At 41.2% G+C, this 20,072-nt stretch overlaps 1 protein-coding gene across 1 annotated transcript in view; it reads left to right on the plus strand.

The window, feature by feature from the left end:
* Nucleotides 1–20,072, plus strand: part of arhgap44a (Rho GTPase activating protein 44a) — a 29,304-nt gene that overhangs the window by 316 nt on the left and 8,916 nt on the right. Inside the window, exons 2-17 of the mRNA XM_046042139.1 lie at nucleotides 11,245–11,284; nucleotides 12,059–12,178; nucleotides 12,315–12,391; nucleotides 12,584–12,695; nucleotides 12,904–12,980; nucleotides 13,116–13,230; nucleotides 13,409–13,477; nucleotides 13,691–13,772; nucleotides 14,440–14,567; nucleotides 15,320–15,431; nucleotides 15,927–16,008; nucleotides 16,190–16,270; nucleotides 16,853–16,966; nucleotides 17,076–17,167; nucleotides 18,513–18,696; nucleotides 19,794–19,982. Of these exons, the coding sequence (XP_045898095.1) occupies nucleotides 11,245–11,284; nucleotides 12,059–12,178; nucleotides 12,315–12,391; nucleotides 12,584–12,695; nucleotides 12,904–12,980; nucleotides 13,116–13,230; nucleotides 13,409–13,477; nucleotides 13,691–13,772; nucleotides 14,440–14,567; nucleotides 15,320–15,431; nucleotides 15,927–16,008; nucleotides 16,190–16,270; nucleotides 16,853–16,966; nucleotides 17,076–17,167; nucleotides 18,513–18,696; nucleotides 19,794–19,982 (1,674 nt within the window). The remainder of the gene's footprint in view (nucleotides 1–11,244; nucleotides 11,285–12,058; nucleotides 12,179–12,314; nucleotides 12,392–12,583; nucleotides 12,696–12,903; nucleotides 12,981–13,115; nucleotides 13,231–13,408; nucleotides 13,478–13,690; nucleotides 13,773–14,439; nucleotides 14,568–15,319; nucleotides 15,432–15,926; nucleotides 16,009–16,189; nucleotides 16,271–16,852; nucleotides 16,967–17,075; nucleotides 17,168–18,512; nucleotides 18,697–19,793; nucleotides 19,983–20,072) is intronic.

A 20,072-nucleotide genomic window follows, 5' to 3' on the forward strand; every position in this document is an offset into this window, starting at 1 on the left:
AGAGAAACCCCCTGTATGGCCCCGATAGGCTGTGAATCATATCCATGCAAATGTGATTATTGTTATATGTTATCAGGCTGGATATATGGGATACACAATGGTCAGTGCAATCGTACTAATTCAGAGTAACAAAAGAATACTCCATAACGGCTTTGGTGCTCCTATGCGTAAAGTCCATTGGAGGAGGCTACCGCATAGGAAGCGTGTAGGCGCATTGCCCCAGTACAACCTGCCGACGGAAATGCATAAAACATAGACAGTCGCAGTATCGCAGACCGTCACACAGAGAAGACCCCCTCTTTAAGACCTGGAGTGTGAAAAGCTTGCAATTGTGAAGTTATGGCGTGATTACATTTACCTCCTGTCACAGAACCTGTCAAAAGGTGAACGTGATGTAGACGGATGCGGTGTGGGCTGCGACGTGAGGGAAAATGGGAAAAGGCGCAATGTTTTCATTACGCAGTAATATCAGCTGTGAGAAGGGAAGCACCTCCTAGGCGTGGGTTATCGAGTACGTGAATTCCTGAAGGTCGTGTTTCGCATCTGGCAATTATCTAACATACTTTTTGTTTCAATAATGTGATTATATTGTTGCCCCTTTAAAGAGAAAGCTTTATCATGCCATTGTAGTTCCTTAAAACACCAGATCCAAAAACTGATTAATGTGGAGGGATTTTCCATCCATCTCCCCTCTCAGTCTTCTATGTCCTGTATTTGCCCTGCATCTGGGTGGCTCTGAAATCCCTTCCCACCTTCAAAAATAGATTCTTTGTGACCTCTTACAGGGTCCTCTGGGTTTATCACTTCCTCCGCCCTGTTCGTTCACCTCACAGGGAGGCAGAGCAGCTTGTCAAGCAGTGCTGGGCCAGGAGGTGTTCTCTGCTTGGTATGGGTGGATTAGGACCAGGAGGTGTGGGTCATTATTATTACAAGGCTATGTGAGTGGCATGCACTCAGAAGGGAGAGGACACACCTTGCAGCCTCTGTTTGTGCCATCATTGTCAGTTGCCCCTTGATTCAGTTTGCGTTTTCTATCTCCAGTCTTTTTAATCATTTCTCTGTGACTCATTAGTGTGTGTGTGTGTGTGTGTGTGTGTGTGTGTGTGCATGTGTGTGTGTTGTGTGTGTTGTGTGTGTTGTGTGTGTTGGGGGGGTTTTTTGATATGTGTGTGGGCAGGCAGTTTGTGGGCCTTCATATATGTAGAGAAGGTAGGGGCAGTTCTTCCTTGTGTGTGTGTGTGTGAGCGCACTTATACTGCCTTATTTGACATGTTGTGCATAATGGTGTCTACTGTTGACAGCCAAGACGGCCACTTTCAAACCCTCACATCAAAGCACAACAATTAGCAATCCACAGCTTTCCACAATACATTGCCTCATAATAAGGTGAGCTTCTGTGACATGACATTTAATTTGAGCTTTGGATTGGGGCAGGGAGTTAACATGTCTGACCCTCTGGTGACCTTGAGCAGAGTCCCACACTGACTGTGTCATACAGGAAGAGATGGGAAGAAAGGTATAGCCAAAGATGTGCCATTGCTAGCGACCTAGGCCAGCTATAGGCAAGTTAAATGGCAAGGAATGAAGCAGGACCACACATCATTACACACAATCATGGTACCATTAAGGTGCATCAAAAGTGTTTTTATGTTGCTAAGAAAATAACAATCCACAGGAGTATGTGCTCCCTAAAGGTCAGCAGGCTGTTCTTGTTTATTGCATGTGTTTGAAGACTTTCTCTTCCATTGATTGGGTTCAAGGGGTGTTGTGTTGAGGCATGGTTCATGTATTTGGCTAGTGTTGAATCGCTCTTTCTTATGTTTGCATCGAAGGCTGGTAATGTCCCTTGAAAGTACCACCCATAGAGGAGAATTGTGTGAGTTTGTGTAAGGATATTATCTAGTGACGGTGTGTTTGGATCCATGTGCCCTTGCACATCCCTTGGTGTGTTAGTGCAGGACCAGTGGGTGTGGTCAGACATGTGTGTGTATGTGCAGATTAATGAGGCATCTTAATGTAAACATTCACACACCAAGCATTCCCGTTATTCTACAGTTCCACTCCTCCTTCCTGTTTTTGCTTCACACAGCACTTGAGCACATTTTCTGTGAGGAGAATCAAGATTTTAATGGTTGCTGAACACATCCCATGGAGATGGCACGTAGCTGTGCTATGTTGACTGAAAATGTGTTTGAGCTTTAATTTTCTTTCCATTAGTTTGTCATATGAGATGACTTACAAGGGTACACGAAGCAGTAGAAACCTGTAAAAATAGAAATAAATGAGAAAATCATGAAAAATATCAGATCACAATTTTGCTCCATCTTGCACTCACTGGGGCTTCAGATAGACTCTTCTGCTGACTCAAGCTTTGCTCATCTTCAGCGTGGAATCAGGGTTACTCTGATGGTTTGAGCATTTGACCTTCCTGAACCTCAGCAGTCTCAGTGGAGCCATTGATACCGCTGACCAGTCCTCAGTCTCTTCAAACCAGCTCAACCAATTCACAAGAAACAGACTGACGTGGTGGGAAATTGTATGAGTTTGATAACAAGAATCTGTGTGCGTATTAGCAGGAGGGTTTCTTCATTAAGAGATAACAAGTAAGTTGTTATAACTGCATGCTTTTACTATACTCAGCTCTTTCTGGCATGAATTATCATGTCTGTAATGGCGAGGCTTTCTGCACTGACAGTATTGCCAGGAGTCTTTTCTATGTGTCTGACATGTGATGGAGATTGAAGGTCTTCTTTTTCGGGTGGGGGGAGGTTGGCGATCAGGTGTGCTGTGTCAGCATCCCTCTCTGAGGCTGCTGCTGCTGCTGCCACCGCTTGCCCGGGTGAGATTCATGTCATGTGATCGCCTGCTTGACCAATCACCTTTGTGGAGCAAGACCTCACACTGGAGGATGTGCAGCCATGCATACTCTATAGCTAAAAGAAATGTGTTATGGTACAGTGAGAGAGACAAAAGGGTGCCGCAGAAATAATGCCAGAATTTATTTGTTTTCATTGTTTTTGTTAACTTAAGCCATTATCTTTGGCTGCTCAACCTTAATTGAGGCCTAAAATTCTAGTTTTTAATTATTTGTCTTTAATATACATTAGATTTTTTTCATGCCCTCACACACACCAAACAAGACTGGAAAAGATTGCTTTGCTTCAGTCAGCTCCCGCCCTTCATTTCTCTTGACCTATTTCTCTATTCCCAACTCACTGCCCTATCTAGGTCTAGGACAGCCTGGTAAAAGATTCCATGACAAAAGTCTTTAAGACCATGTCATACCGTGCAATAATTAAATTTCTTGCTTTTTTCCTCCCATTCTATACTTGGAAAAGGCACCACTTTCTCCAGCCCTAGCCTCCTGACAAAACAGCCTCTCAATCCCACCTCATCTTCACACTCTGCACCACTCACCTGTATGATGATCACCAATACCACTATTGTATGGTAATAGCATTCTTCCTGCTCATGCCTTTAGGGTAGGCTTTAGCTCACCACTTCACAATGCAATTACCGGAAAATGGCAGCCATTTGTGGGCTGGCAGATGAGTTGTACATGCTTTCTATCTCCGGCATTGTCTCACTCTCACAAATGTTTGCCATGTGTCGTTCTTCCTCTCCCTTCGTCCCACTCGTATAAATTCTGTCTATGGACAGTAAGACACTTGTCTTATGTCACTAAAAATCTATGAGAGGTGAGCATGTTTAATGTGTTTGCACTTTACTCTAATGCTGACAAGAGGACAGAAAAAAAGATTATGCATGAATCATTAATGTGGCCCTGAATGTATTTATCTTGTAAACAAATTTCTGTTAGCATAGAAAATAACTGTCTTTGCCTGTTTTTACATTCTGCGCAGCATAGCACGTGTGCACCTCTTGGCAAGAATGTGTGCGGGACTCTGAAAGAGCATATGGTAGCTGACAGGTAACATGAGATGTCGGAGGCAACCCTGTTGCATGCCAATTCAGCATCTCCTCCTCTCCTCTCTCTCTTCCTCCTCTACCTTGTTACCTTGCTTCGCTGGCTTGGCAAATGAGGACAATACTATGAAGATCTCAGAGCGAGTGGCCTTCACAGGGACGCTGATTCACGGCTCCCCTGGATTTACTTTTGTTTAGTTTCTGGCTTATCTCATTGTTAAATCTTGACTGGAAAACACACTCTAAGCGTATTATTTAACAAGTCAAGGTCCTTTCATGGCAAGAGTTGTATGCGATTTTCACGCAGTGGTCATCAACAATCAGAAATGAGTCATTACTTGTATTCTAGATCGTGTATCTTTAAAGCAAGCGCTATTGGTGTAATTGTACAGTGCCATTCAGTGCTAGAGGTCCATGTTGATAATGCTCCCATAACCCAGTCAGTGCTTCTCAGAGACAGCATACTACAGGGTAGAGTTAGTGATAAAGAGCCTTTGTCAAGGGGCCATTTTGGCCATCAAAAGAGTGATGATGTAATATCAGACAGAAGCGCTGTTTCTCCCTTTCTATGTCGCTGATTCCCTCAAAACGATTAACCTCTTAAAGAGCCCCCATACTGGTGGTCCACTACAAACTCAGCATTAGTGTACTAAAAAAGCACGTATGTGAGAAACATCGTGGAACACAAACATTCTCTGGGGACGGCTGCTCGATACCAACAGACACAGATTCTCATTTGCACTTTGATTTACTTTTGTCCATGTTTGACCTGCTGCATATTAAAGAGGGTATGATAATCGCCATTATGTGTCACAGGTTTCAGAGTTTATCCAGTCTGTTTCTCATGACCTCATCTAAAACAGGAAGTGACATCGGGGCCTGACTGAAATGCAGCAAATGAATCAGATGCAATTCAAGCTGTGAGGCATTCGAGAACGAGAGGGTCTGAAGAGGATTTAAAGTACTACACGTTAGTGGTGGGAATATCTGGACACCTCACAATTCGATTCAATTACGATTCAGAGGTCTGCGATGCGATTATAAAATGATTATCAATGCATCTTGATGCATAATTTTTTTCTATACAGGATCTCTGGATAATTACTAAACATTTAATTTGCGCATTAAATCCAAAAGAAACATCTCCGAATTAGCTTAAAATGACTAGATTGCATCCCTAATTCAGTTCATTAACCTCAGCTCCATGGTCCCTCATTTCTTTAATAACCAGTTATCAGACTCCTCTGAAAACTGAAATGTAATTATCAGGATGTACAGTATGGGACGTTATAAACAACCAAAAACGTGCTGTGCAGGGTAGATGTTAACTAGCGCTAACAGCCTTCACTTTTCCAGCAGTTGGGGAAACTACAGACTTTTATTAACGTACATAAAGTGACCTATACTGCACAATTACTACCAGGCAGAAACTTACTGCTAATATTTTTCTCCACTAACTTTCAAGCACAGGATACACAGACAGCTGCCAAGCGTTGTGGCACAGTTGCACAGTGTGCGAGTTAAAATCATTACTTGCCCATTTAATGATTGTGTGACATTTTTGGTAGGGTGGTTATTCATTCTTCAGTGGTGGTGTGCCAAATACAGGGGGAGCACTGGTCTCTCTGTTATGTGCGCGCCATAGACGGTCCGGGCGCTGCACTTCCGCGAGCTCTGCCTTTTGCTTTCCATCAACATTACGTTATCAATCAACATAAAAAAATCGATTTTTTGACATTTGTTGATAGAGTCAGAATCGTCCACGTCCACATCGCAATGCATCTAAGAATCGATTTTTTCTCCTTCCTTTCGTACTGTTAAAGTAACATAACATCACAATCCTCTATTTCAATAACTTCAAGGAACATTTTTGTTTATTAAATTGAATTGTCTTTGCAGTAAACTGAAGATTAGGAAATTATTATACTCTCATTCTTTTTTTCTTCATTTAAAAAAACATTATATTTCGTTAAAAGTAGTTTTATATGAAGTTACTGCTGTAAAAATATTCAGCTTTACTGATTTTCTCACCGTCTTTTGTGTACTACTTACAGTTTAAGTCATTGTTAGTGGTGTATACAACCAAAGGCCTTAGCTACAGTACATTCAGTGAGCTGCTGCATTATTCTGAGTAATAAGCAGCTACAAGTGAGAGTAGCTACAGGAGAGTGGCATTGTTCTAAGAAACAACTAAGTTCTCCTAAGGAGACGGGCCGACTCCCTATCAACATGCCCACTTCCTTCCATTCAGGAATGCCAATAGGCTCAAAACAGGAAGTACTAATCCACCAATAACAATTTCCAGTTTTGTTTACCTCTCATTGCTTTTACTATAGAGTTTCTTTTTTTTAAATGTTGCTCTTTAATTACAGAAGGGGATTCTCCATTTCCCTTTTCTTTACAGTAGATGTGAAATCCTGCATTTGCTTTGGTTGCCTAGAAACGCTCATTTCTTATTAGCTGTTTCTTCACATTCATTTGGCTCTGCCAACCCACATGTTAAATTTTCAAAAATAGAGATTTTATGTAGAACTAAGAATGACGTATTGTAACAATGTTATCATTTATGGCCTGGGTGGCAATTAAGCATTATTGATCTGTGTTGCCTCGGTCTACTTCATCTTTCATTTGATGCTCTATACTGGACATTTGACATTGTTTAGGTGAAGTGTGTGTGTGTGTGTGTGTGTGTGTGTGTGTGTGTGTGTGTGTGTGCTTGGGTAGTGTGAAAACACAGTGTTGTCACAGATCAGAGTGTTTCTTGTGGAGATTATTCACCATAAATGAAGTTATTAGAGATAACTCACTGCTCGTGTTTCCAGTGAAACGTCAAGTGAAAAATGCTGCAGGCTCTCTCTCTCTCTCTCTCTCTGTCGCTCACTCCCTCTCTGGACATGTGTGTGTTTCGTGTGTGTGCATGTGCACACTTGTGTGCATGTGTGTGTACACTCTTCTCACAGTTATTCTTGCATACTTAACAGAACTGTGACCTAGTTTGCTGGACAACTACAGTAAGTGGGTTTTTCTGTTTTAGTAACCTTGTATCCCATCAGCCCTCCGCCTTGTCATTTGGGAGGAAATGCAGTGGGCCTCTAGATGTATTTGCACAGCAAAGGGCTGGAGAGAAAAAAAATTAAATTGAGAAATATTCAGAGATCATCTCTAGCATGAACACTGCTGTGTGTCTGTCTGTGTGTATGTATGTGTGTGGCTGTCTGTGGATCTCAGGCCAGCACTCCAGGCCGTGTGGTGCCCTGCTGAGGCCCAGGGCCACCATTCTGCTCCACTACCCTCCCCTTGCAGCACAGTATCTAGCATCTAGCTTTTCTAGGCCCCAGAGTAAGAGCTTTTGTTAGCCAGGCTAGCAGTGTCAAGCATTTTCTTGTTTTTCAGACAAATCTCTGGTTATCTTGTAGATGTTATGACCGACAGTTGGCTAGCTACCAAGGCAATCTGTTCAAGACTATGGATGCTATATTATTCACATTTTGATTATGTCCACATGGATTATTCATGCTTTCATAAAACATGTGCAGGGCAGAGGGGGGGGTGAACATAAGGGTTCACAACATTAACATATCCCGAGATAGAAATATTTATTATATAAGATGTACGTAATGTGAGGCTGAAATGGTTAGCCGAGTATATAGTACACATATTTTGCTTCCAACTTTATGGAATTACAATGATTTGGATTGTCTATGGTCCTTGGGAAAATATGCACAATAAAATTACATTTCTCTTTGGTCAGCTGTAAATACACAAGCCCAGATGTCCTTAACAGATTCAGACACATACTCCTTCTTATCAGTACTTTGTTAATGTTGCCACCAGAGGTAGAGAGGGAGTTATTCAAAGTCTGGCATTTGATCTCTCTGTGTAAATATTGTCTCAGCTAATTAATCTTCCTTTTGTTTCTGTGGTCCACTGTTGGTACAGCTCAGATTTGTAGTTCTTTTTCGTGATGGATCAACAAAGCAACTGAGATTTTGTCAGCTTTTGAAAGTATTTTGTATGTGTTATGATAGATTTCAACATTTTGACCAATTAATCTGTATATTTATAAATGTGTGTGCAAATGTGTGTGTTTGTGTGAGCGTGTGCATGTTTGTATTGAGTCATCAGCAGCTCCAGGTAAAGGAATGCCTGCAAAGTGGCAGATGGTTGGCATAAACCTGGCAAAGTCTTCCTCCCGCCCCATGAGCACTACGCCCACATGGCTGCCAACTCTCCCACATGTTTACTTTCCTCCCAGGACTCATTCTGCACACTATTTGCTGAGAGGAATTTCTCTCTTCACTTCCAAAATCTCATGCGAGCTAGCTTTACATCGGGTTCAATAAGGCCAAGGAACCCCAGTACCCCCTGCATTCCAGCGGATGCAATGCAATTTTGTCTCTGTGTGTTTGTAGGCTGATTATGTATGATGCTGCTTTCCTAAGAGGAAATACCACTGTCTGAAAACAAACAAGCTCAAAGAACAAGATGGTCCGCTGTCTTTGAAGATAGGCTACAATCTGTTTGAAGTCTAGGTCATAATGGCCACATCAGTTATGGTCAGTGAGAACACCAGATGTCAGTGTGTAAATTCCCTTGTTTTTAACAGCAAATGCAACTAACTAATATGTAATTTGTTTTTTTACCCACCGCTTCAGTTTGCAATGTATCTACATTATCCTAGTAGGGTCAAGTCTTCAGGAAAAACACTCACACAAACACTGAAGACAAACAGAAATAGTGATAGTGATAGGATGGTCCCCCACTATTAATCATTTCTAGCATATGCAGCTGTCAGATTGTTGAGAAAGTGTCAAGGTTTAGGTTATCAGTAGAGCTCCTGAAAGCCAGGTAGGAGAGATTTGCAGGTTGTCCATGTACCTGTGCCAAACATCGCTAGCAGAGTAGCTTCTCCACATCCCTGTTGCCGTTGTCCCATCTGTGCTGCTGGGTCCCTATTAGGGTCCCTCAGCTGCCAGATTCTCCCAAGGGACACCTCGACCTGCCAATCTGAGACTTGCAAGACAGTGACAAGCTCACAGCTGCATAGCAGACCTCCAGGCTACATACTCAGCATGGAATACATGTGACAGTCTTGCCCACAATGTCTTTTATAGAACATAGAGTTTTAGAGATTTTTAGAGGCTGTTAGAGGAGTGCAGAAAAACTGAGCCAAACTTTAGTGCACTGCTTGGGTTATTTTTATCCCCCTTTGTCATGTTATCAGCAATCTGCCATCACACTTTTCCTAACAAATCATGCCAGAAATCTCTCGGGCCGCTATCATTCTCTGTCTCTTTCTTAGGCAAGCATGCACACACACATTTTCACTGTATTTTTCCTCCTAGCTTGGTGAATTGTTTTCCAAGAGGCTGGCTGTGATTAGAGGCATTGGTACATGGTTTGACCCAGTTCCCATGGATCCATGCTCACATCTTGGAACTGATACTAGGGATGCTAATAACTGAACATTAAAGCTGGCAACAATGTATGGAACATGTAAACACAACAACATGTAAACATTAAAAGGGTGCACTTCAGTCCGAGTTTTTTCAACATGATAGCACTGGGCAACACAGAGCTGTGATGCTGTGTGTTTGACAGACTTGGTGATGAGGCATCATGCATGAAAAGAGCATTTTAGTTATGTGCTGCTGGTAGTCTTGTCTGGCTGATGAATGATAGAATACAAACCAAGGTCTTTTCCATTCTCTTGGTCAACAGCAAGATAAAAACAGATTTTGTTTTTAAATAAATGATACAAAAAAGCTATTATTCGCAATTGGCATTGGCATGATTGGGGCACAATAGCAGGAAGAGGTTGTGCAGACAGGAAGCAGAAGTGCTGAGGGATTATGTGCATCAATGGGTGGTTGCTGGGGGTCTACAGGTCTGGTTTTGACTCATTTCAGTGGGTCTGCCCAAGAAGTCCCTCCCTTGTCAGCTTACAACCCTTTCTGAGCAGGAAGTACATGTTATACTCCACTCTGATTAGATAGTCCTGATAGGTGATGAATTGTTGCTTTAGATGTGTGCACTTCTGTGTGTTGTTCTTTTGTTTAAAGAAATTCTGGTAAACAATCCACATTGATATATAATATATGTGCTCCTAGGAGACAATCTGCCATTTTATCTTTTCTTGAAAGATTATAAAAGGCAAATTGAGCTCCGTTTGGAAATCTCCTTGCTGAAAAAGGACTTAAGTCTTAAAATATAAGCTGTCTGAACTGAGCTGACACCATATATTTATGATATCCAGTGGTTTGCTATTTTCTGAGCTTATGGCTCATTCAGTACTCCGGATGAGTAGTTTTATCTGCTTCAGCGGCAGTACAGCTCTGCCCTTTCCTCCTTCCTTTGGCTAAGTCCCCAGTCTGCTGGATTCACAGTGGGATGTGATACTCCTCAGTGGAACTAGCATATTTGAATCAGTGCCCTTTGCTTGCTGCTGTCCCATTTGTTTCACTCATGCTTGTGTTAGAACACAATGGCACGTTTGTAGCGTGAATAGTTTGCCTGATAATTAATATGTATTGGTAATATATATTCCTATATATTGTCTAAGATCATAACTCAGACAGACAGCCAAACAAAACATACACACACATTAACACCCACACCTGCTTCAAAGGGACAGGTGCATGGATGTGGATCTCCCATTTTGGAGCACTGCCACATTGATGATGTGCTAAAGGTCAGTGGATGAGTCTACATCCAATGCTAGACAGCTGGGACTTTATTTCACAACTGTAAAATATTTTGGCAAAGACACACCACTATGGAATACATACACGTGAGATTTGTAGAATGCCTCATATCATAGTGACAAAATACAACTAGCATGTCATCATGAGCTTATAAAATGTGTTTTATTATGTGAGATGTAATTTATTGACATGTTCTCCAGTTGGAATATGTTAGCTTACTCTCATGTGTGTTATAAGAAATCAAAAAAAAGAAATAGGCATATGGGATGATGATAACATAATATCGCTACTTCAGACTCCTTCCTGACTCCTCTGTGTCTGTTGGGAGGAACATGTTTTCTGCTCTCACGTTAGAGTATGAAACCATTCTGTGATATTCACCGTCACAGGCTATGTAGCTTGTTGAGTGACCTGAAAGAATCTTTAGGAACAAATTCAATCTCTTTGACTCAAAAGAAATGTCCTGAGTTTACAGCACACAAAGCTGCATTCACTGACAGAGCTTTTACATCCAGCGGAAACAGACATTGTTTGTTTAAAAACACTAGCATCAGCTAATGTTCATGTTGTCTCACATGGTTCCCCTAATCGTTTTATACTTTTATCTTTACAGGGCAGAAAAAACAGAGGTGTTAAGCGAGGACCTTCTACAGGTGAGCAGTGGTGTAAATAAGAGTGTGTTTGTGTGTGTGTAAGCCGGGAGGGCGATCACACTTTCGAACAAGGCGCTTGATTAGATAATGGTCTCTTAGCTGTTAGTCCTGACATTGTTCATGCTGTGTTATTCGAACAGGTGTAAATAATTGTGACTATGATGGCTGTGTCTGACCATGATGGAGATCAGTGGTTCCAATGTTTTTGTCTTGTGACCCCTTAAAGCGGAGCGAAGTCTCATCACAGGTTACGCACTAAACAGGTTTTGTAGCAAAAATTATTTTTCTTTGTCTTTCTTATTCCTTTGATCTTTCTCAACTTGTGTGCGCACTCAATCTTAGTCTGCGACTAATGGTTATTTTTATTATTCAATATATTATTCGATATATTTTCATGTTTATCAACTGTCTAACATAGTGATAAATGTCCATCACAACTTGGAACAACCCATGCCAATGCCTTTAAATTTCTTATTTTGAATGACCAGCCAATTCTGTGTAATTTTGTAAGTGCAATTAAATGCACGGAATCATTTGAGAGACCCCCCTTAAGGAGTATCACTTTTGTCCGTGTACGTAACTTGTCTACTGCACACAGAAGAAAGTAGCAGGTGCTGATTGATAGTGCTGCATGAGAGATCACAGATGTGTTGTTAGAGTACAGTGTTGCGTCTGTGTCAGTGTTGTGTCTGTGGTAATACACAAGTGCATGTATGAGTTTCTGATTTGTATATGTGTGTGTGTGTGTGTGTGTGTGTGTATGTGGTCTTGCAGGTGGAGAAGCGTCTGGATCTGGTCAAGCAGGTGACACACAGCACTCACAAGAAGCTGACTGCCTGCCTGCAGGGTCAGCAGGGGACTGATATGGAGAAGAGATCTGTCAAGTCACCTTCTGTGAGTACCTGCATCCACCATTCTCTTCGACACTGACAAGTGACGTGATGTGTGATGATTAAACATAACATTATTCATAATATTGTATGATTCCCACAGAAGCTCTTATAATATTATTATTTCTCTCTGCCATCAGAAGAAACTACCGCTCACAATCCTGGCACAGTGTATGGTGGAAGGGGCTGCAGTGTTGGGAGATGACTCTCTCCTGGGGTAAGTCACTATAGTTAACAGGCCTTCACCCACACACTTACCTAGCGTACACACACACACACACACACACACACACACACACACACAGAGGCATCTTTAATTATTGATATGGCTATCGAATTCTTCTCTGTCCTCATTACCCTTGTCCGCATTTAATTGCATTTGATTGGCTTTGACTTTGTGACCAAACAGGAAGATGCTGAACCTGTGTGGGGAGACGGAAGAGAAGTTGGCGCAGGAGCTCATCCAGTTTGAGTTCCAGATAGAGAGAGACGTGGTGGAGCCTCTCTATGTGCTCGCTGAGGTAAGCCAGCAGTGTTACTACTTAATGCACCAATTAAGACACAACACCTTCCTGACATGAAATACAGAGCCACACTCTGTCAGTTTTTTTTTATTTCTGGTGTTATTAACATGAGATTACAAGCAGAATATGGCCTTCATTTACATAAAAGTGCTGCACTTTTATTATCTGAGCTGACTTTAATCCTCCACTTAATATTCTTTTGTAGGTGGACATTCCGAACATCCAGAAACAGAGGAAGCACTTAGCTAAACTTGTCTTGGACATGGACTCTGCTCGGACAAGGTGAAGAACGTCCACATTTAAGAGCTGCTCTTGTTCATTTATTTAAAAAAAAATAAAGGCTCAGGTTTTAAATATCTGTAGGAAGCATGACATATCTAATGCAGTGGCCTTTTTTTTTTTACCTCACACCGATAGATTTCAGCAGTCGTCCAAGTCATCCAGTCACCCGAGCACGCTGCAGCCTGGTGCCAAGTCCGAGTCCCTCAGAGAGGAGATGGAGGAGGCAGCCAATCGGATGGAGATTTGTAGGGTGAGTCACCAATCAGAGCCACTCCAATGTTATTCCCTCCTCTAGCTCCTTTGCTCTCCATTTGATTTATTTCCCTCCTGCATGAATCAGACACAAATGGACCACAATGCCAGTATGATATTACAGGTATATGTTGGTGAGATAATTTCTTATGGTTGCTCTCTACTTTCTGTTTCAGGATCAATTGTCAGCAGATATGTACAGTTTTGTGGCCAAAGAAATAGACTATGCAAACTACTTCCAGACAGTAAGTATTTGTTATCTAAGTAGTAATACCAAAGGGAAAATACAATGAATATTATATTTTTATTTCTTCTCAGCAAATAAAATGTTTTTTTCCCATATTCGCACAAGTTACAGGAAACTTTGTAGATGATCTAATGACATTACTTCATTATATGATACACACTTGTCATGGATTGTTTGTAATAATTTCTTCTCCTGATGTCTCCTTTTATAGCTAATAGAAACGCAGGCAGAATATCACAGGAAGTCCCTAGAGATTCTTCACAGTGTCCTGCCCCAGATTAAAGCTCACCAAGGTGAGTCTTGCACTGTATGTGTGTGTGTGTGTGTGTGTGTGTATGTAGAGAGAAAGATCTGCTCTTATTGTGCACCTTGGGCAATATCAAGATGAGATGTATGGAGTTAAAAGCCCCCGACATGTAACGTAACAATCTAAATAAAGCTAGGTTAAGCAGTGTTAGAGAAACCAGCAAGAGACAGCTAGATTTTGAAAGTATTCAACCGAAAAAAATCCCATCCCATCCCTTCAGGCATCTTTCGGACTGACTGAATGATTGGCTGTGCATATTACAGTCTTGCAACAGCCACAGTTACTTTTTTTTTTCCCTTACATTTTTGTGTCAGAGCATTTGATCAAGTGATTGCTTCTGAAATAAATTGCAACGCTAGCTTTAAGCTATAATTATCCACCTTCATATTTAAGCTAAACCAAACAGAGGGCTGAAACATCACATTTTCCTAATAAATACCAGAAATAGAGATTTGGCACCTGTGAAACATTGAAATGTAATCTGACCTTTAAAGTCAAAGTAAATTGCAGTTAGGATTAAATTAATTCATGTTGTCAATATAGGTCCTCACAAATAGTGTCTCCAAACTTTCTATACAGTCATTGATATGCAGCTATGGTGTGTAGGTTTGTTTGTGTCTGTGTGCGATTCAAGATGCCGTTTTGTGTTGCAGAGGCGTGGGTGGAGAAGCCGTCGTTTGGCAAGTCTCTGGAGGAGCACCTGAATATTAGTGGGAGAGAGATTGCCTTCCCCATCGAAGCTTGTGTCACCATGCTGTTAGAGTGTGGCATGCAAGAGGAGGTAGAGGGTACACACACACACACACACACACACATAGATATAGACCTCACTTAGGCATTTTAGGTGTAGGTTAATATACATATTTTTGTCATCTATAAGCATACATAGTCTATGCTTAAGACACGCCTTATTTTGAAACGTTATCTTTATCAATCTAAATATTCAAAAGATAACCTTATAACTAGTCACACTCACACACCGCCAGACAGTGTGCAGCTAAACACATAAATGCAAATGTATTCCATAAATGTGCTAATATCAACACTTTCTTACAGAGCTGCTGTTGATAAGTAAAAAGTATACATTAGTAGTATACTAACTATACTTTATCTTACCTTATTAGACTGGAAAGCTTATATTGGCCCTTTAAAATAAAATTATTAATTATTAATTGAGGATGGAGAGAGAAGGCAAAAAGCACCCTCTTTGCACAGGGTACAACATGGGGATTTTAACGTTGAGTAATATAAACAGTACCATGGCTGTGAGATTGAGGTTGCTAATCATCTTTTACAATGATTTTATTTGTTTATGGTAATTTGCCTAATTAAAACCTTATGGTATGCTTTAGAAAATGGTTGACAGCATTATAAATAAAGCCTACAAAACAATGTTTGTGTTATTTATCCTCAATCGATGTACAATCGATCGCACAAAAATAGAGGCTATTACTACTGCATGTACAGTATGCCCAGGTCACGTTAGATCTGATAATTACACATGATTATGTGTTTCTTGTGTGTGGGCTGCAGGGCCTCTTCAGAGTGGCTCCATCAGCCTCCAAGCTAAAGAAGCTGAAAGCATCCCTGGACTGTGGCGTTCTGGATGTGCAGGAGTACTCCTCCGACCCACACGCCATCGCAGGTGAACTACACCCACACAAATGCCTTGTTCAAAGCCCATTTCAATAACAACAACCCCTACACTCTGTCATTGTAAGTCGGGGGAAAAAATGTAAAATACATGTTAAAGGCAAAATTTTTACTTAACAGTTATTTTATGAGGTGGAAAGGCCATTTGTGCTGTACAAAAGTTTTGAGATTGATTTTGCCTAGTTGGCAGAAAATGTCTGGAGATCTGGAGAGCATAACAGTTACTAAGCACTCTTCATCAGCTCTGCCGTCAGTGCTCTTTTTTTGAAGGATTTTTGTTCTAATATTGCTGTCCATTTCACACATTAGCATGAAATCTGTGTTGAGCAATCTGAATCTGGCAGCTGCACTAGCTGCAAGGGCCTGCTGGAGGGGAGTGGAGATATGGGACATGCCCTCGCTGGTACTCTGAAGAGAGAAAACAACCCTCCCCTCCTCTAAAAAAGCTAACCAGTTTCTGCTCTCTCCCTGTTTTTCCAACCCAAAGGGGCTCTAAAATCATACCTCCGTGAGCTCCCTGAGCCGCTGATGACCACTGAACTTTATGATGAATGGATTCAGGCCTCCAAGTGAGTTGCTGTTTCCTTATTAAAAGCATTTTCTTGAATTATGCCATTGGCCACGATGAAAAAGAGAAAATAGTCTCTTATAGTTTTTATACAGCGGGTGTTAACGGTCAAAATGAAAAATTATGACATTTATTAAGAAGTGGAGCAACAGTAAAAACCTAATGATTTTTGATTTCCCCAGCATTCAAGAAATGGACAAGAGACTACAAGCATTAATGGCAGCATGTGAAAAACTCCCTACAGACAACTTGAACAATTTCAGGTCAGTCGCTTTCCCAGATTATCTGTCCTATTATTTGAATGTGTTCCCAAGTGGTCCTACTACTATAAAAAGAAAGTAAAGCATTCAGATCCCACAGCAGGATAGTAAGATCTTGTTTACATGCCTGTTTAAGTCAGATTGATGTTTGTCAGTATAAAAAACTTATAATATTTCACTGGCCTGCCAAGCTCTCTAAGAAGACAAGGACAAAAAAATTAAAGCAACTGTGTCATTGATGCAAATGACCAAAAACGAGGCCCAGATAAATCCAATTACAAATCAGGTTCTGCCCTACAGTTTCAGTCCAACCAGCACCTCCTACAGGCAAGAAAAGTAACAGCAGCAGCAGGTTTGAAATGCAAATATTTAGATATCACCACCTAGAGGCAAATACATTTATAATAATAATGATAAAATGGTGCAGCAGGAGTAAGATTATGAATCAGTTACAATATGTGGGCAAATAGCAGTTAATCAAGACAATAATAAACTCTGCAGATGTGTGTGGCTCCAGAAGATGTCTGGTAAAAAAAGGTATGAATAAGGTATACATTGATGCGCTATTTTATTGAAATCCCACAGATATCTTGTCAAATTCTTAGCAAAGCTAAGCGAGTACCAAGACGCAAACAAGATGACTCCGGGTAACATGGCGATTGTTCTTGGCCCTAACTTGCTTTGGACACACACTGAACCGTATGTAGTTTTAACTATTTCACATGTATGACAATGTTTTTGCATGGTTTGAATTTTTCCTAAACTTGTCATATAAGGAATATAGTTCAGTTCTTTCTCATCTTTCCAGGAACATGACCGAGATGATGACCACCATGTCCCTACAGATTGTTGGAATCATTGAGCCCATTATCCAGCATGCTGACTGGTTCTTCCCTGGAGGTGGGGATCACATACTATGTATGTAATATTATAGTCAGGCTGGCCACCATATCAACTTTTATTAATCTTCCATTATTGTAACTGTATAATGGGATTTTAGTTTGAATACTGTAGGTTAAGACCTACTACTACTACTAAAAATAATAATAAAAATACATATTTATTTTGGGGGATACTTTTCAAAACACTCAAGGACATCTTACATTCCAATGGTCCTACAAAGGAAATATTAAATGAAGTGCATAATGCAAACAGTGCAAGTTAAAATAAGTCTAAAGAAGGAGTAAGATCTTTAATATAATCCAGGATTGCACAGGGAGCCAGTGCAGTTTGATAAGAGTAGGTGTGATAAATTCAGATGATGCAGCTGAGGATTCTTGCTGCAGAGTTCTGAACCAGATGAAGTTGATTAATGAGTTTTGTGGGCAGAGGGGTGTTGCAGTAGTCTAGTCGGGAAGTGACAGAGGCATGGATGAGAGTTTCATTGCTAGAGTGTGAAGGAGAGGGTCAGAGTCTTGAAATATTGTGGGTGCAGAAAAAGCCTGTCGGGTGATGGTTTTTATGTGGGATTCAAAGGACATCCACGGTGACAGCGGGGCTTTTTACTTTTGATGACCGGGAAACCATCAATAGTGATAACAAGGTTTTTTGTTTGTAGAGAGTGGATTTGGAGCCGATAAGAATGACATCTGTCTTGTTGCTGCTGAGTTCTTACTATATGTTGTGACATACAGTATATCAACATCAGAAGAAGTCTTATGGTTTCTGTAATTGTGATTTGTTTTACCCTTTTACTCAGCCTTATATGAATATGATTGACCTTCATCATTGTCTGCCCACTCAACCCATCAACATCACAGCGCCTACAATAACATACACCATACAGTTGTACAACAAACCAGCTGTAACACAACAAAAACACACATGAAGCATAATAAAGCATCATGTAACACCTAATTTTAGTTTTGCTGTTTAAAGAAAATGTCTTGTCATTTGCTATAATGGTATAGAGTACATCACAGACACATAGAGTTGAAGTCTAATCATATTCTTGGTTTTATCCATCATATTTTGTTATTCAGTGTAAAAGTAAAATGTTAATCTCTCAAAAGTAAGTATTACATAAGACCATTATAATACTGTTTTTGGTATGTAGGAATATAGTTTAGACCAGGATCTGTTCTAAGTAGACAATATAACTCCCTTTTGTTAAAGCTGGTAAATTCTAAATTACTTGTGTGTACTCAACACAGACCAACACATACACACACACAAACACCACTATAACTCCTACTGTAACATCTCTATACTGTATGCTGATGGTGTGTCCGCTCTTCCCTACCAGAGATTGAATTCAACTTGACAGGCAGCTATGGCAGCCCGATTCACACCAACCACAACTCCAACTACAGCTCCATGCCTTCACCAGACATGGACCAATCCGAGCGCAAGCAGCTGCACGACCAGAGCCGACGCCCACTGAGCGTCGCCACTGACAACATGATGCTGGAGTTTTACAAGAAGGATGGGTATGATGCCAAGCGCATCCTTCTGCTGCCCACCTCTCACTCTCTCACTCTCTTTCTCCCTCTTCCCACCCACGCCTCCTCTCAGGCATCTGATATTTAATTCTCGTATTTGAGGCCGGCAAAACATGCACATTAAAAACCCATTACTGTGGTGAAATATTTACTCTTCCTGTAATGTAAAGTTTTTCACTCCAGTGAGTTAAATGCCTCTGTCTGCACAGAGAGGCGAGGATCACCGTATATATCTAAACTGTCGATAATCCCAGCACATACTACATCCCCTAAATTAGCATTTATCAGGAGAAAAGAAGGCTGAAAACTGGTCTTGTTTGAATATATGGGGATGAATTGCCTTGAGTGGCATTATCTCTATGGCAACGGGTCTCTGATAGAGGGCCGCTGTTATCTCCTCTTCTTTTTTTTCCTCAGGAAATATCTCTTCAGTGCTATCTTCCTATCCTCCCACACCCAGCTCTTCCTTCACAGTCTGGCTAGCACGTCACCTGGCCTGAGTCATTCATCCAGCCGGTGGAAAATCACTGGCAGAATTAGAACTGATGCCTTCACCAATATACCCCCATTAAATTAAGGAAAAGTACTGTTATAGGCATCGATCTAAATCTGTGCACCCCACAATCAGTAGCTATCAATATGGGGAGGTAGAAAATAAGCTTTTATCTATTTTGAGTAATCAGCAGCTTAGGAAAAGTGTCTGCTCTGTCTGTGTGTTAGTGCACAAGACCAAACAGGTTTAATTAGAAATAACAAGGCTTTAGTTGGCGCTCAGTATAGGCTGGCTATGTGGACTGATATCCTCTCACCTCTGGAAGGTCACTTCTGCTCCCTGCCACTGTGGATCTCATCTCCCCATCATATACACTACACTGAGTGACTGAGTGGTTAAGTCTGGTATTTTTGAATCATGTCGGGATTACTTCTGACCTCATATCCCTTTTCCTTCTCTTCCCCCTACTAACGCAGCATTAGGAAGATACAAAGGTACCGTACTATGCCTTTTTCCCTCTTCTTTCCTTGGTGTTCCCCTCTCACCTCTTTCTTCATCATCATATATGACTCCATATGTGTTTTGTCTCCAGCATGGGCGTCCGTGTTATGGATACCTCCTGGGTGTCTCGTAAGGGTTCATCAACGCTGGTACGCAAGGCTTCCTCCACACCTCCAGGCATACAAGGCCCCGGCTCTCCCGCAGATACACTCATCCCCGAGCAGCCGGGAGAGCTCGCCACCTCCCCGTCAGCAACACCTCCACCTGGAGAAAGGGTTTGGTAAGTCACAGTGGAGACGCTGTCCCCTTCTTCCTCGCACATCCACTCCTGTTCATTTTTATTTTCACCGCCATCATCATTAACTCCATC

Source organism: Micropterus dolomieu, linkage group LG02 (genome assembly GCF_021292245.1).
Source record: "Micropterus dolomieu isolate WLL.071019.BEF.003 ecotype Adirondacks linkage group LG02, ASM2129224v1, whole genome shotgun sequence".
Taxonomy (NCBI): domain Eukaryota; kingdom Metazoa; phylum Chordata; class Actinopteri; order Centrarchiformes; family Centrarchidae; genus Micropterus; species Micropterus dolomieu.